At 37.0% G+C, this 17,357-nt stretch overlaps 1 protein-coding gene across 2 annotated transcripts in view; it reads left to right on the top strand.

Annotated features, from left to right (window-relative positions):
• Positions 1 to 17,357, top strand: part of plce1 (phospholipase C, epsilon 1) — a 105,008-nt gene that overhangs the window by 16,892 nt on the left and 70,759 nt on the right. For both annotated transcript variants that reach the window (XM_066664983.1, XM_066664982.1), the window contains one exon: positions 12,398 to 12,632. In XM_066664983.1, the coding sequence (XP_066521080.1) occupies positions 12,398 to 12,632 (235 nt within the window). The remainder of the gene's footprint in view (positions 1 to 12,397; positions 12,633 to 17,357) is intronic.

Raw genomic sequence — 17,357 nt, 5'->3', positions numbered from 1 at the left:
TAATATGCAATTAGTCCCTGGCACTTTCTGAACTGCTATCTATTGCAGGGACAGTTTTTTAACTTTTTGTGTGTATAAGCAATGAATGGATATGTTTTTCTTATTTGGTAATCTGACTTTTTTATATATAAAAAAAGGACTGTACTTTTGACATGGAAGAAATATAAAGGCTAAGCATTGCTGTTGAATTCTTATTCCAGGAAAAACATGTGATTTATGGAAAATAGTTTTTGAGGTTCTGGCAGCTCCGTCCTGTATTTACAGCTATGTGAACTGTGTTAAGCTGTCATAAAAGCCTCTTCATACAAAATGTTTTTTTTTTTTTGTACAAATACAAGGCATTTGATTTTTAAAATAGTGGAACCTTAACATTCACACCCTCAAAACTCTGAAGTAGAAGAGTAAGTTGTATTTTTTTTTATGGACACTAAAATTGTAGCATCCTTGGACCAAACAATATTTAATAGACATCATGAACAGAGGTTCCCAATGTAAAATGGCTTAAATGGGAAAACCCCTTTCCACAGTAATTATAATCATACACAAGATGAGATGTAAAATATCCCACCCCACTCTCTTCCTACCGGCAGCCACATAATTTCTATTGTTCCAATCCTACAGCTACACCCTAAGGTTGCTGTGGCATTTACGATCCGATCAGCATCAGCAGCCAGCTACCCTTAACATCTACGGTTACTCATTGAGCCCATCACATGAGTACCCAAACTACCCACTGCATCACTAGATCTTCACAGGGGTCATCAGGTAGGCACCACCCCTCATCAGTGTTTCACTGAATTAAGCCCACAACACCTCCAGAAGGCTCAACAGTGAAGTCTGGCGTTCCAGACCCACCCACCTCCAAGCCAGCTTTACTGTCCTACCTTACCTTTTACCATCAAGAACCATAAATCCACACTGGCCTCCCTGGTGACTAAGGCTGTACCTAGCCCCACTGGCACCGTTAATGCATGCTCAGTGACACCAGTTCCATGTGATCTTTACATGCTACATCACCAACCACCACAACAGCACCTCTACAATGCATTTCCCCAACTAGTCTGTGTTCTCCTTATCCACAACCACTGACCAGACCTTTCAGCTGTTTCTGATAACACCTTCACAGCTGCCCTTAGTTCAGGCCCCCGATGGCAAACTTCACAATCAGGTGTGTGGCAGACTTGGCTACCAATACTCTAACACCCATCTTCACCGATCTAACGTGTCTGCCAACCACTTTCCCTCACCTCAGCCGCCAAGTCCGTGAACAAATTAACACAGAATACAGAATCTTAATGAAATACCTGTTACAAGCTTAGGGCAAAATAACAAAAGGAACAAACACGCCAGCACCATTTTCTTCCTGTCTAAACAGCCCTGACTGGTACCTGTTCCTGTAACTGAGAATGAGTCACCCAAAATTCAGCCAGAGCTCACACACAGCACAAGCAAGGTACACAGAAGCTCTTTTTTTTAAATAGAGTTTTGTGATGTTTTTGGTACAAAATCAAGATGCTGTGTTTTTGAATGTAGGCAAACCACACACAAAAGGTCGCTTACATTTATGATTGTGAATTGTTAAAACTTGTACCACAGGCATTTACCTTTATGTTGAGGATATCCAGTGTACTGAGCTTCTAGCAATTTACTCCACCACCCTTTCCAGTCCTGTAACAGAAGCTCAGTGATAGTCAATGACCTTGTCCTTCAAACAAAAAGGTTTAAAATCCATGCAAACATAATTATGTTAAGAAAAAAACAGCCAAAATAAAAACGTGCTTTTTAATGTAAATGAAAAACCAACAAAACCAAATTTGCAGTATAACCAGTCAAAATATTATCTGTAGAAATTCTTATCTAGACACCTACCTTTGCTTTTATAATTAATTTGGAGGTTTGTATTTATATGCGTCAGTGAATCCAATATTACAAGTGAGTCTTTAAGTGCCAAATTGCACTGCAATTTCACAATGAATCTGAATGCTGTTTTAGCTGTTCTCCTGATACATGATTCACACAGCTAAGTCTCAGGGTAATAAAGTTGGATATTAGTGTTGCATATCATCTGTGTGGTGGCATGGTTCTGTAACTGGTTTGTCGGTGTTATACAGTTCCAGGTTTCCAGGCCTCAGGTCACTGTCTGTGAAGTGAGTTTGGTGTGTTCTGTGATGATTCCAATTTCCTCCCAGAGTCCAAATCATGGTGTTAAATCGGCTGTTCAAAAGTGTCCATAGGCGTGAATGTGTGAGTGTGTGGTGCCCTGTGATGAACTGCTGCACCATCCAGTTTGTTCCTGCCTTGTGCCCTATAACTTGGGGTAGACTCTGAACCCACTTTGACTTTAAGCAAGATGAAGCAGTTACAGAGAATGAATGAATAATAAATATTGTGTGGGGGAATGTGGATTTTTTTTCTTGTTCCTTTTTATACTGTTGCTGAATGACATCATAAACGACTCAATGCCAAGGCTGTCTTTGATGTAGAGCAGACCACTTTTGGGTTTGGGAAACGTTTAGAGATTTTGGGAAGATTCAAAACATGAGGAAATTATCTGAGGACTTACTGTTGAATCTATGTTGAAAAAGAAGTGGTTTTTGTGCTCCACAACCACTGCCACTAGGGGGCAATGTGACAAAACATTACATTTCAGAGAAGAAAGAGGTAGTGCTCTGAGAACATTGAAAATATTTGAAGTTTTGGAAGCATGTTCACTCTAAGAAAGACTTTAGCCAAATTACATTTAAAAAATGTGGTTAAAATATTTGGTAAGATATTTACACCAAATATTAAATAGTTTGAAGGATTTCGGGCGTCAAATTGCCTTGTTTCAGTGTGTTTGTCAAAGTCCGATTATTGGAGCAGATAATATATGGAATGATTAAATGCTCCAAATTACAGCTAAATAAACATTTGTTTTTCCTCTGATTTTTCTGCCATGCCATATTGTGAGAATGATTGTGTTGTTCCAGTGTTAGAACAGACAAGTTTCTTTAGCAGGAGGTTGATATCACAGCAGCAGAGAGAGGAGACTAATGAAGTTTGGACATGAACTGACATCACAAAGCTGTGGCTGAGATGAAGATATCTTGCAATGTGCCTCACTTTTGTCACTGTCATTATGTCTTTGTAAGAGGTTTCATGTTTGAGAAGTATTATTGCTGCTGTGTCCCCATTTAATCCTGGAGTATTGTTTTTTTTTGTCATTCTCTCAACACTCATTTCTTCTCATAGATTTTTGGAATAGGAGCATTGCAAACTCTTTGTTTAACATCCAAATTTCAAGTTGGTTTTGTATGGAATGTTTCTTCCTTTCAAACATTCAGCTGTTGTTGTGTGACACATTCTTAATATTGTATTTTCACTCATTAGTTTTCTGATAAGGATTTTTTGTTGTCATGATGAATGACAAAATTTATATCCTGGTGACGTGTGTAGAGTTATATGATTAATATACAATTTACATTTACATTTATTACTTCTAACCAGTTACAGATTGTTCCTCTGGGAAATGTAATGTTGATTGAATTTAATTCAGATTCTGAACACAATTGAGTAATTTGAATGCCATAAACCTTTAAGTGATGTATAAATGTTGCCTTATTTTCTGTCTGTGTCTTGAAGCTCAAAGCACAGGGTACTTTTTCGTACTTCTTTGTTGTTATAAAGAGGTCTTATAGCATTTTATAAGCTGTTCTGTACTTTGGATGGATATTGAGGTGAAAAGACTGCTTTGAGGCCAGAATTTAGACTGAAGATTAGTCGTGTAAGATTATATCTCTCTTGTGATTGCCTCATTGCCAAATAAGGGGAGACTGCCCAAAAGCTCCTCTAAAAACTTCCTGAAGTCCCTCCTATCGTTACTTTCTTTTTCTCTCTCTCTCGCTCTCTTGCTCTCTCACCCCCCCTCTCTTTCTCTGTCTGTCTCCCCCCTCTCTCGCTCTCTCTCTCTCTCTCTCGCTCTCTCTCTCTCTCTTTCCCCCCCCCCCCCCCCCATTTCCAAGGGGAATAAGGCAAAGACACTGAACATGTTCTCAGTGGTTTACTTGAGTATATTTCATCTCCACGTCAAAGCTCAGCTGCAGTAAGTAGATGTTATTTATTTTCAATTACGAAGAGCTCTTTATTTGAGTGAAGGTGTAGAATTGCTTCAATTACTTAAAACTTTCTTTACCGACATAAAGTGCTTCTTCAATAGTATTACTCACAGATACTGTACTGTTGCTTTGTCATTGAGAATGTTATTTGTGGTGTTTTGACTCAGGTTTGTAGATTGGATTGGTTCCGAATTCTCTTCTTTCTCGTGGATATTCATTGGGCAGAGAATGTAATGTTATGTAATGTTTTGTCATGTTTTGCATTTTTACCCAGTTTTGGCTGACTGATCATGTACTTCTAAGTTTGGAAGCGCACAAAAGCATTCTATTAATGCAACTAACTAGTGTTTGCATTTACTTTATAAAATTGGTCCTGCTGTAGAGTTTGTTGTGAAATGTCATCACAAAAAATGGATAAAACAAAGATATTCTGTAAGGTGCCTCCTTTATTTAAATAATAATAATAATTATAAAAAAATCCCCTCACACTCTCCCCTTAATGGGTTTTAGGTTTGAGTGTTCTCATTACTGCCTTGTCCAAGTTCAACATTTTGTATTCTCTTGTTCATCTTTCTCATTCTCTCATGGTCTTTTTGGAATGAGCATAGCACACACTCCACATGGGTTCAGTGATTTCATTAGATATTTGTTTCAGGTTTTATATCTGAGAGGGCATAACCAAGGTTTATTGTGAGTAAATTAACATGTCATGCTCTGGTTTGAGATTAGAATGACGCAGAGTTATGGAACAGATGTAAAAATTACGTATTGTCATTTCATGGTTACTTAGCATTAGCACTGCTGGTGGAATTTCGAAATAAAAAGGTCTTGCGCTTTGGTTTCTGCACTGTGTTTGGGTCTGTAGTGAACTTCTGGTGTTTGTGCCTTTGGTTAAAAATGGTACCATGTATGCGACATTGTAAGGGCTGTCAGCATCACCAGGTGCCAACTGCCATTGTAGTAAGGTCAGATCACACTGAGGGAAAGGCCAACAAACATGAATACACAAATCACACAGATTTGTTTGTTTTATGTGTTATACCAGTGTTTAATTGTTGTCTTTTAATTTCTACCTTTTCATATATTTTTTTTATATATTTTTTTTTTTTTCTTCTTAATATTCTATGGACAGCTGTATACAATATAATATTCTTATTTGGTTGTTTGTCCTGTCAGTGTACTCACTGAAATATAAAATTTATATTTTGAACACAGGCTGCTCTGACTGACTTTGTCGACTGAAATGGACAACCAAATTAGTTGGCAACTAATTTAATAATAGATTACTTGGTGATATCATTACGCGTATTTCTCACACTAACTCTGAGTTTAGCCCTTGGTGGAAAATCCGGTTTAACTGTAAAAATACTGTACAATGTGTAATTACTATTAAAACTATGGTTGGATTGCTCACGTACAGCGGAGGAGCACTACGTAATGTTTGTTTTGTTTTTGTTGCTCCGGAGCTCCTGAAAACTCAGTGAAAAGAAAACTAAATATGGGCAAGCTAATGCTGCTGCTCTTGTAATCACATGGTTTAGTCATTTTATTTAATTTTTAACAAAAAACAAGCTAGAAGTAAAAACTTGCCTCCCTGTTTAATGTTAAATGGTGCAGTAGATTACATTTCAATGCTTCTGTCCTCCTTAAATGGTTCTGTAATTAACGTATATTCAAATGTTTCCCCGCACATTAAATTGTGAAGAACCTCTAGATGTCTTTTGCCATAAAATTGTGCTCGATATCATTTTGCTGCTCCTAAGTTTCACCTTTAGATGGTTTTGCTTACAACAAATGTTTCCTTATGCTCTAGAACTTATTGGAAATAGTCAAGCCTTTTATTATCTCTTTGTTGCAAATGCATTTCCATGAAAATGACAAGGATTTTAAAGTTCTGATTAAAAATCAAACCTAATAAAAGGATTACTGAGTAAATTTCACATGATGACTTTTACCACTTTGCATAAGGCAAAGAGATCCAGACGTCTGTGTAGAATTTATTGTTTATTTAGGTCTGTTTCAGTTTTATTTAAAATTTATTTTTGACTGATTTATGTGTTATGTGCTTTTACAAGTGTTTAAACATCCAGTGTCTGTGTTAATCTTTGCACTTTAAAGAAAGAATTGCACTTGTCCAGTTTTGTTGTACAACTACAGTGACAATAAAGACATTCAAATTCAACAAATCAAAATGAATGATCATTCAAATATCAAAATAATAGTGATGTTTATCGATTAATTGCATTGTTCGTTCTTAAGGCAAAATCTTTTTGTAATGGACATTTCTATTTGAAAAGAAAGTATCAGTTTAAGATCAACTATAATTTTTTTCCCTCTGCGTCTCTGAGTAATTTACTGTGTAAAAGTTTCAGTGAGAGCTTTAACATCGGACACAGACTTTAACTGAGAAAATTTACAGTTCACACAGTTCAGCTTATGGCTCGTACAGGAGGTGTGTGTGTGTGTGTGCATGAGAGAGTGAAAGGAATGAGGAGCATGAGAGTTAGTTATGATCTTTAATTAATATTTCAGCATAAATAAAATGTAATTGAAGAGCAGGGTGAAATTGGGAAAGAAATTATGCAGTGCAACAGATGGACTTTAGTTTGTAATTGAAGAACAACAAAGTCCTCCTGCATGGTCAACAGAGGTGAGAGAATGGACGGTGAGTGTAGAAATTAGGAGGTGGTCATAATGTTATGGTTGACCGGAGTACATCGCTAGATAAAACCTCTGCGTCACTAGGCTATGAGAAAATGAGTGAATTATGGGTGAAGGTTGAGGCCATTATTAAAATATGAACAGCTGTAAGTGAAAGTATATAATCTCTGGGTCAGTCAATGCATAACTGCAATGTAAAACATTCAAAAACTTTAATCAGTTGTTGTAGAAATCTGTATGGAAAAATACAAATATTAACCTAAAGTGTATACTGAAGGTGACTGGTAAATAGTTCTGCAGTTATTCACATACTTTCTGCAGAAGACCCAGCCACGTGTTTACCAGATACCAGATTACCAGATCTATTTCAAGTACATGCTTCTAAAAGTTACAGGGAACAGTTCTAAAGTGTGTAAAAAATCATCCACATAGGCACAAAATAAGAAGCAAAGACGTTACTGTCAGAGGGCAGGAAAAACGCTTGATGGAGGAATCCCTTAGCCGACTTTAAATTGCAGACAGGCCTGAAGTGAGTGTTGGAATATTTTATTTATCCGGTTAATATTTATTATTTGCCTTTTATGTTTGTGTATCAGTACTCTTTGAACTCTTCAGCACATATATACAGCATTGCTGTGATAATACTGATAGCTGTAATTTATTTAATTTTAATGATATAATTATTAGTACTAAATTTTTTTTATTCATTGATTTTTTTTAATTTATCGTTACACTCATATAGTACCTTTCTAGATACCCAAGGATGCTTTACAATAAACACTACTCAGAACGCCATTCCATTCAACACTCAATCCACACACACACACACACACACACTGGCTATACAATGGTATACACACTATACAATTTCATGTCTGCATTTTACCATAATGTATTTTATTGAAAACAGAAAACTGCATCGAGATACGTAACTAAGTGACATTTCATTGTATGTTTAATGTTTCATATTTATTATTTAAAAATGGCATTGTTCATTACATGTAATTGAACTTCATTTAGTTAATTGATTAAACAAAAATGTAATCATTAGTTGCAGCTCTACATTAAACAAACTGAGTTTGTATTATCAATGTCACCAATAATCACAATTTAAATCAGTTACAATATTGATGAGAAAAATAACAATACGATGAATAATTTATCTGCAGTAGACACCTGAAGTGAAAATTCTAACAGCTCAGCGTTGGTGACCTGGCTCTCTGTGAAATTCAGCAGAAGATTATGAACTGAGCTCTGGCTGCTGTTTGTTTTTAAATCAGAGCTGAGCTGTTCCTTGACTGAAATTTTTCTGCAGCATTTCTGCTCTCAGCTTATTCTCCCCATGTGACTCTTACACAATTAAAGCTGCAAATGACTCATTTTAGAAGGGACCAGTGTTTTCTGGAAAGGAGACCTGACCGGAGTCGGACCAGGGTTTTTATTTTTTTCTTCTTTGTCTTGCTTTATTTTGCTTTTTAGGTGTTGATTTTGCAATTTGTGTGTGTGTGTGTTTAATATAAAATTTGGTTGCAATAATCTGTTATTACACACATGATGTGTCTAATTCTGTGTAAAACAATAGCCTAAATATTCATTAACAAAAGGTTTGTGATGTTCTTTCTTTCTTTATTTCTTTCTTTTAAATATCCACAATGTTGTCTGTTCTTGGCTGGTTATATTATTGGCTGGGCATATTTCTTCTCTTTCAGGTTTTAAACTTTTAAACACTTAATGAAGAAGACAGAAAGAAATACTGAAAGAAATCTCAGCTGTTATTGTTTAGTGTGAGTGGATTTAAAGTTCCCTAGTGATCAGCTGAATTGTGAGAACAGCTCTGAATTGTGGACCTTACATGATGTTTGCTGCTGGCCTCTGTTCACAGTGACAATAGTAGGTCATTTTTTGAACATTTGGTCATTTTCTTTTTGTTCTGAGCTGTTAGATTTGCTCATCATATCATTATAGTGAGATTTTTAACCGTGTATTGTAATATTTATATTTAGGTTATGTGAAGTTTAATATGAGGTTCTTGTGATGTTCCTCTGTGATTATTTGTTGAAGTTTGTGGCAGATGTTTGTTTATTTTTTCTTAAGTTTAAACAGAAAAGAAGTGAACGCTGCTCTCCTTTCTTGAGAAAACATCAAAAGAGACATTTTGCAATTATTTTGTGTAAATAAAACACAAAGGTTTTTGGTGGTCTGCCCCCGAGTTAAGTTTTAAAGATTACAGATTAATTTTTATGATCAGATTAAAGACTGTTGTTTGAACTTGGTTTCCTGATATCCTTTGAAACTCCAGCGACTGTTTGCAGTTTTAAATTTACAGAAAAAAAAAAAAAAAAGAATATGTAGGCCACATGAAGATTTTATTAGTGAGGATTTAGAGTTCTATAGAAGGTCAAATCAATTTCACATCTAATTATTTTCAGTGTATGTGCAGTACCAATAATAAAGACAACAGTTATATCTTTATATGTTGCTGCATCCGACTCTCTGGTTCACCTTAGTGGCTACTGATACTCTGTTTTAGAGTGGATATGGAACTCATATAAATATATAAAAAGATATACAATTAAAATGTACTTACTTATCTTAAATAGTAAATTACAAACACTTTCTTCTTGCAGTAGACTCTTGGAAGCCTCTAGATGCTAACTTCAAAAAGTTGAAAGTTCTGTTAGTAGGCTGTGGATTTTGTGGTTTAATTTATCCTTTGTAGTTTGCATGAAAATGTCTAACAATGACTTTGGGGAAGAGAAGTTATTGAACGCCATATGAGGTCATCAGCCAAGGATAAATTCTGTGACTCAGCTTGGATCCAGTATAAGCTACTGTAAAAGAACTGGTTGGAAGAAAGCGGTGAATGTCTTGTATGCATTTAGACACTGCAGTAATACTCTGATCTCTCTAGGCAAGCCTTTTAAATACAAAGCGTCCAAGAACATGCTTCTATTAATGTGCAAATTGTGAGTAATTGTTATGCAAAATAAGCCTTTAGCCACTGATTAATTACACCTGAGACAGAAAACATTCAGCGTTAGTTAACTGTTATATATATAGTATAAACTATAAACTATATAAAGTATATATATATATATATATATATATATATAATATTGAAATCTTAGGTTATATTTTTAGCTAGAAAGCCTGGTATTTGGAATTAATATAATCAAATCCCATCACATACCCATGGACACATTTGACTAGCCAAGTACACTGAACGATCACAGGATCATGAACCTCACCTACCTTGTATTCATTGTTCATTTTGGCAGCTCCACTGACCATACAGGAGCATTTTGTAGTTCTACAATTACAGACTTTAGTCCATACTCAGTGTTCAAAAACTCTAGCAGCACTCATCTCTCTGATCCACTCATACCAGCACAACACATTAGTGTCACTGTAACAAATCATACTAGATCTGTGGTTGTCCTTTTGGGGTCTTGACCACTGAAGAGCAAGGTAAAATGGGGATAAGAAAGTATGCAGACAAACAAGAGGATTACAATCTTGTTGTAGAACTACAGAGTGCTCAGTAGTAGTGCTGATAAATTGGACAAAGATGGTAGATATGAGGTTTGATCCTTATCCAGTGATCGTTCAGTGTATATGAAAGATTTGTCCTCAATGCTCCACCCTCCCTTCCTAATCCCCATCCCTGTTACTTTATTGACCCCGTTCATCTGCCTATCCCTGTTCCTAACTCTGCCTGTCAGTATCCTCTCTGCTGGTGTGATGATGTTCATCTCTGTCTCCTGATTTTACTGTGTTTATTGTTCTGGTTTACCTCTCCTCTGAGTTTTCTTTGCTTGTGCACATCTGACTGAGAGACTTTGGCCTTTTATCCATGCTCTCAGTACATGTCTATCTCTGTAGAGGATAAATCTGAGGTGTCTGTGAATGTTTGTTCAGAGTTTGGATAGAGTTGGGTGGAGAACGTGCAGTCAGAGGGATCTGGGCCCCCAGGGGCCCACTTGAAAATCTGACATCAGTAAATGAAGCTTAAGGAGCCAAACAGGAAACCCATCCCATTAACCAGAATTTTAGAGAAAAAAAAAAAACACGAGTTTCACATTCTGGTGATGCATACTCTTCAGAGATACTCTTAGAGAGACACATCTCATCAGACATGAATTTATTCCAAAATAAGTAGAGAATGAACACAAATCTGGATTACAACATTAACATACAGATCAGTGGAGTGCTTTAACCCTGGGAGAAGGCTGCAAAAATTCAGAATTGATTATATATAAGACCACAGCAGACAGGATGGAGAATACAGCAAAACTTAACCAGATTGTAGCAAATATAAGAAATCTCTAAAAAATGTGTTCAAATAAGTTCAAAATAACCAACATAGAATACACAGATATCTAGCCAAGGACCACAACTACCAGAAATATTAGGGTTCCCAGAATTTTATTTCAACATTATTTTCAATCATCATCTCTGAGGTCAGATTAAATACACTAACCCACCAAAAATACAACCTATATCCATGGGGAGACCCTGCTGATTATAAAGTAGAACATAAACCTGAGGCAGCTTTGGCTGTTGTTCGGTTTTTTTGTGTTTAAGCCAGTTTCCTAGCTAACATCACCAAACGGACGGTTTGTGGCAAGAAATGCCTGTTGTTTGGTCCGGCATTTTTTTTGTATAATGTTAACTGCAAATATCTAACATTACTGCAGCTTTAGGCCCTGTCCCAATGGATCTGTATATTTTGAAAAATGTATATTTTCCTCCCTCTGCTTTTGAAACTATCTCTGTCCAGGCGAATATAAAAAATACAATTATAATGCCAGTACAATAGGGGGGCATAGAGCAACCTCTTAAAGAGAGACATCAAAACACCATGAAGCATGAGAGAATTAGGGAATTTAACACGTATTTAACACTGTATTAAGATATTTCTGACAGGATAAAGTGCAACCAAGTGTTTTAAATCAGTGTCCCACTGGATGGTGTTTATTTTTTTATTTTATTTCTTTTTTATTTGAATTTTTTTGTAATGTTTTACAGCCCTCTGAGGACTATTGCAAGTTCTGTGACTGGCCGATGGGAATGAATACTGTAATGCTGTTAATTCCAGTAGCATATGCATCTTACAATTTTTCTTTTTCTTTCTTTCTTTCTTCAAGTAAACTAAAGCAATTTCTCCTCACAATTTTGAAAACAGTTGTGAGATATTTTTTTTTATTCTTTGTAATAAAAAGCTGTTTCTCCAGGGTTGTTGTGAAAGAGAGAAATGATCACCTAGTTGTTGACTTTCTAAGGACACTGTTGATAGTACTTCACATTGGTTGCTGTGGCAATAAGCTTTCTAATTCAAGCCACTCTTGGGTAAACCTTGAACAGGAAGCACCGTTCTCTGTAATATTGGAATAGTGGATGTTCCCTCCTGAGTATGCTTTGTCTCTTTGCTCTGCCTTTTTTTGCTTATGTGCCCCTTCATTATATTGTTATTTGTCTGCTATCTGTGATGTCTTCTTTTGATTTTTACTTCTAATTAGAATTTCAATCTGTATGACATTCATGTGGTATACAATGATTATTGTTGTGTATGGTTTACACAAATGTACAGTTTTTAACAGCTTGACTAAAGCCAACACTCTTTGTTTTCTGCCTGTGTTCAGCTCCAGGATGTCTCTGCTCTGAGCTTTGAGGTTTATCCTCTGCACTCCTCCAGGAAGCTGCTGGCGAGGACAGTAGCATGTACCAATTCCTGCTCGCTGTGGGCTGAGTACCGGTCCTCCTCACCAGCCGTGTCCAAGCTGAGTGGAGCACTGTTGGAGGCGACCGCAGCACTCGGGGCACGCAGCAGCCTTCCCAGCATCCCACTGGGCTCCACCAGCAGACCCATGCTGAAAGGTAAGCCCTGAGGTTTTTTGTCTTTCTGTAGTTTCCCAAGGTGTTCATATTAAAATCTTTTTAATGGTGTCAGTTCCAACTTTCAACAGAACTGTCTGGTTAATTTACAGAAATCTATGGCTACATCCACATTTACCAATCTGAGGTGACCCAAATCTGAATTTTTGTGCCATTAACATTAATGTGACACAGATGAGATTTGAGACCACATATAGTCCTTTATCAGATGGGCATGCAACATGAATGGACAGCTAGGATTTTATGCAGCTGTGTGCAAATGCTTAGTACTGTTGTCATCAGCAACTACCAGGCAGGTGCATATAGGCTGTGTCTCAAATGGCTCTGTGATTCCTACATAGAGTACTGAGCAGGTGAAAATAATACTGAATGTTAGAAAAAGGATCCATTCACCTGATTAGTAAAAATAAATGGATCTGTGTGAAAGATAGTGTGGACTTCCCTGGACTACAAGCTGTTATATAAGGACATGCATTGTGCACTACACATAGCTTAGGGAACTATTTGGGACAGAGCAGCATATATGTATCAGTGTGCACATTCATGCCATTTCAGTGATTGATTTGTTCATATTACAGTCAGGTAAATATTATTTATATTATGAATAGGAACAGTCAGGTTAGCCAGATCCAATCAGAGCAATAAACCTAATTGATCATGTTAAATGTCTGCTCCTACAGGTGTCATTCTGGGGTCCAAATATATAATACAAATTGCTGATCTTAATATTATTCTCACATCAGAATATACAAGTTATTACTAATCTTTCTAAAGGGAGATAAGGTGTGTGCCAAGGCCCTCTCCATTCCCCGCCTTTCACACACTTCAAACATCTTGGCCCTTTGATTTGTGCTGAAAAGAAAGAAGGTTGGAGGAAATGTGCTCCTCTTTTATGTTGTGCTTTAATGAGGCTGTATTCATTTGTTGGCAGCTCTGTCTCCTCTTCCTTGCCCTGCTGTCAGGTTTAACATCACACCCACCTGAGCGAGTTCCTGCCCTTGGTATTCTGAAACTCCACACATTTGTCACAGCAATATTCCTTAAATGTGGAGCTGTGGAGAATAAACTAAACTATGTTTTTAATCCTGCAACTAGTATTTTGATGTTCTGTAAATGGCTTTGGTTTGTGTAAAGAGATTTAACAATCTACCTTTGAAATCACCTGCATCTGTTTTTTATATTTATTTAGGAATATATATATATATATATAATTTTTTTTCCTCTCTTAATTTTTCCTAAATTTAGAAGTCACGGAACATCCCAATTTAAACTGTTGCTAAAATAAATGGAAGGGTATTTCACAATTTAAAAGTCTTCCATATAACTATAAGATTTTTTTTTATTTAAACAGAGCTGTGATAAAGATCAGTAATAATCAAAGTAGAAAAAAATCTTACAAAGGAATTTTAATAAATACAGCTTCCAGATTTTAGTAGGAAGTGTGTGTGCCCTTGTTTTTAATTAATTTAGCACATCATCAAATTTTCACACTGCTTTGTTTTTATTTTTTTATGACATTTTTTCCAGCATTGGTAGTGGAATTTTTAGTCATAACGTCTTTTTTTAATAGTCATCTTCCAGAGATTCTCGGTGGGATTCATATCAGGACTGTGGGCTGGCCTTCTCTGTATCAGTGTTCTCAACTTCAGGGAAATGCTTTACACATTTGGCAGTGTGACAAGATTAGATTAGTCATTGTGCAGAGTAAAGGTACAGAGCCTATGAAATGCAGTTAGCATGTATCCAGTGCAATATAGTATTGCACATATAAAGTGCAGGAAAGTACTTGTGGCAGGTAATGCTGTGGTTACAATATGTACAGTTAAGAATAGTGGAGCAGTAGTGTACAGTTGTAATTATACACAGGATAGGATGTAAACTATTCTATGCCAATTTGTTATCGCTTCACATAGGGGCCACCCCTCACTCCTTTTACCTGCAACTACAACATTTCCCATTAAACAGTTAAATCCTACCCCTAACTGCTGTGGTTGCTGTGGCCCTTTATAACAACTAACAATAAAGAAATGATATAGTGTCCCCCACTAAGGTTCCTGGGGACATTTATGATCTTATCAGCAACCAGCTACACCTTACAACTCCCAGTCCACCATTAGCCAAAACACAGACAACACCGCTATCTCTTCATGGGGTCATTGGGTAGGCACCTCCCCTCATCCGTGTTTCATTGATTTTAACCCATGAAAATATATACTAGTCATTCATATATACAGAGCGCTTGGAGAGAGTGCAAACATAGATTGTATGTACTGTAAAAGCAACATATGTAGTAAAAAAATAAGAGTGAAAAATAACTTTAAACAGTAGATTTATTTACACTTTATACAGTAAGTAACTGGGTGAGAACAATGCAATATTAGACTGTGCAAATATAAACTGTGAATTAATAATGAACGTAAATGTTTTAGTGCATAGTGCAACAATACCGTTAAAGCAGTAGGGTGGATTTCAGCAGGTTCACAGCCTCAAGGAAAAAGCTGTTTCTGAGCCTAGTAATGTGGGAGCTTTGTCCAGGCAGCGCTTTTGGTAAATGTTCTCAATGGTGGGTAACAGAGACAGTTTTCTCCACCTACTGAGATCATGAGTAAAAGTACATCAGTATCCTGCAAAACAGATGAACTTAAGTTAGGCTCATAGGAAGTAAAGATTCCCTTTTTCACTGTGACGGAGGTTTAGGGACCAGGTGAAATTGTTTGAGACATGAATGCCTTGGACACATGCTCCACTACTGCATTTTTGATGTAGATAGGGTGTATGCCTGACTCCTGTCAGTCCATAGTCCACAATGGTCTCCTTGGTTGTCTGAGCGTTAAGTACAAGGTTGTTGTCTTTGCACCATGCAACTGGGTTATGCACCTCATTCCTCATTGTCACCCCTGATCCGACCTATCAGCGTGGTGTCATCAGTAACTTGATTGAGTTAGAACCAGTCATGGGTGAACAGAGAATACAGAAGTGGGCTTAGCACACAGCCTTGTGGCATGCCGGTGATCATTGTGATGGTAGAAAAGAAGAATTTGTCTAATTCAACAGACTGAGGTCTGTTAGTGAGGAAGACCATTTGCAGAAAGATGTGCTGATTCTGAGCTGGTTAAGCTTGGAGAGCAACTTGGAGGGGATCACTGTGTTAAATGCTCATCTAAAGTCAATGATCAGCATTCTAACATATGTGTTTTGACAGTCCAAGTGAGTCAGAACAGTGTGAAGTGCTGTGGAAATAGCATCATCTGTTGGCGACAGGCAAATTGATGTGGGTCCAGAATGGCATTCATATAGGATTTCAAATGCGAAAACTTTTGAAGCTTTTAAGGAGGATTAAATGTTTTGACACTGACACAATGGTGGTGGGCTTGAAGAAGCCTCTAAGCACACAGCCAGGTACTCCATCAGGGCCAGGTGCAATTCCTGTATTCACCTTGCTCAGAATGTGACAGACATCTGTGTTGGAGAATCTAAGTGGCTGCTCATCAAGATGGTAAATCTGTCTTGAAGAGGGCTGGCTTATAGACCTTTGTCGAAGCTAGAATAAAAGTGGTTGAGGTTGTCAGGGAGTGAGGCACAGTGTTGGGTGGTTTGAAGTTGAAGTTGTTGAAGTTTAAAGTCAGTGACTGACTGTATGCCTTGCTACATATGGTGGGGTTGCAGCAGTTGCACCTTAATCTGCTGTTTGTAAGTGTTTAGATTTCACAAAATTCTAAAGTTCTGGCTGAGCTGTAAGCCTACTAGTCTCCAGATCTGAAGGCATCATCTCTTGCTTTGAACAGAAGGTGAACCCCTCTGTTCATCCAGGGTTTCTACTGCTGAAGAAAACATCCCCAAAACTATGACTTGTCCTCATCCAAATTTAACTGATTTCTTTACAAACTTTATTTGGTTTTTCCCTGTTCAATGTTGAGCATAGTGTTTACTTTCAGACCCAGGTTAATTGTGTAAAGTGTTCATTGGACTAGTTCTTTATCAGCAGTAGTGGTTCTCAAATATTTTAAACCAAGTACTACCCATTAAACCAAAACCTCCAAGTACCACCTATGAGTCTTACCAAAGAAATGTGTGCCCTGGTTCTTCCTCTGTTCGGGGGCAAAAGGGTCGTGCTGGAATGTTTTTGCATGTTTTTGTTGCTTTTTTTGCATGATTACACAAAATTATAAAAACAAATTTAATAAAAATTATAGCGCAAAACACATAACTAGGCCTAAACTGAATGATTTAATCACAAATAATGAGATCAGTTATGTGCTTTAATAAGCTATAGATGAATAAAGCACAGTGCATGGGGCAGGTACTCACAGCAGCTTTTGGTGCTTGTATCAGTAGGTAAAAGAGGCGTGGCGCTTTGTTTAACAGTGCTTTAGGACTCCGATGATGGAAAGAATGGCCATGTTGTTTTCTTTTATTTTTTCTTCAAATGTACAGAATTCTCTCTATGTTTGCCTCTGGAATTGGGCTCCAGAGTATTTCTCAGGCTTGATCTCGGCTTGTTTTTCTCATTTCTGCTTTGCCCTATTTGTAATAATGTCCAGATTGCTCATGTCTGTCTCTAGATGTTGCCTATACAGAGTAAGCAACTGAAACTGGGCTTTTTTACATGGATTTCTCTAAAAACTGGGCAATCACATTCCCTCCCTGGAAAAAAAATGGAATGCAGTTCCCCCTATTTCCTTACAGACTTAATAATATACATTGTAT

Source organism: Hoplias malabaricus, chromosome 3, assembly GCF_029633855.1.
Source record: "Hoplias malabaricus isolate fHopMal1 chromosome 3, fHopMal1.hap1, whole genome shotgun sequence".
Taxonomy (NCBI): Eukaryota; Metazoa; Chordata; class Actinopteri; order Characiformes; family Erythrinidae; genus Hoplias; species Hoplias malabaricus.
Note: the sequence above shows the minus strand (reverse complement) of the source record. Positions and strands in the feature narration are given on the sequence as shown.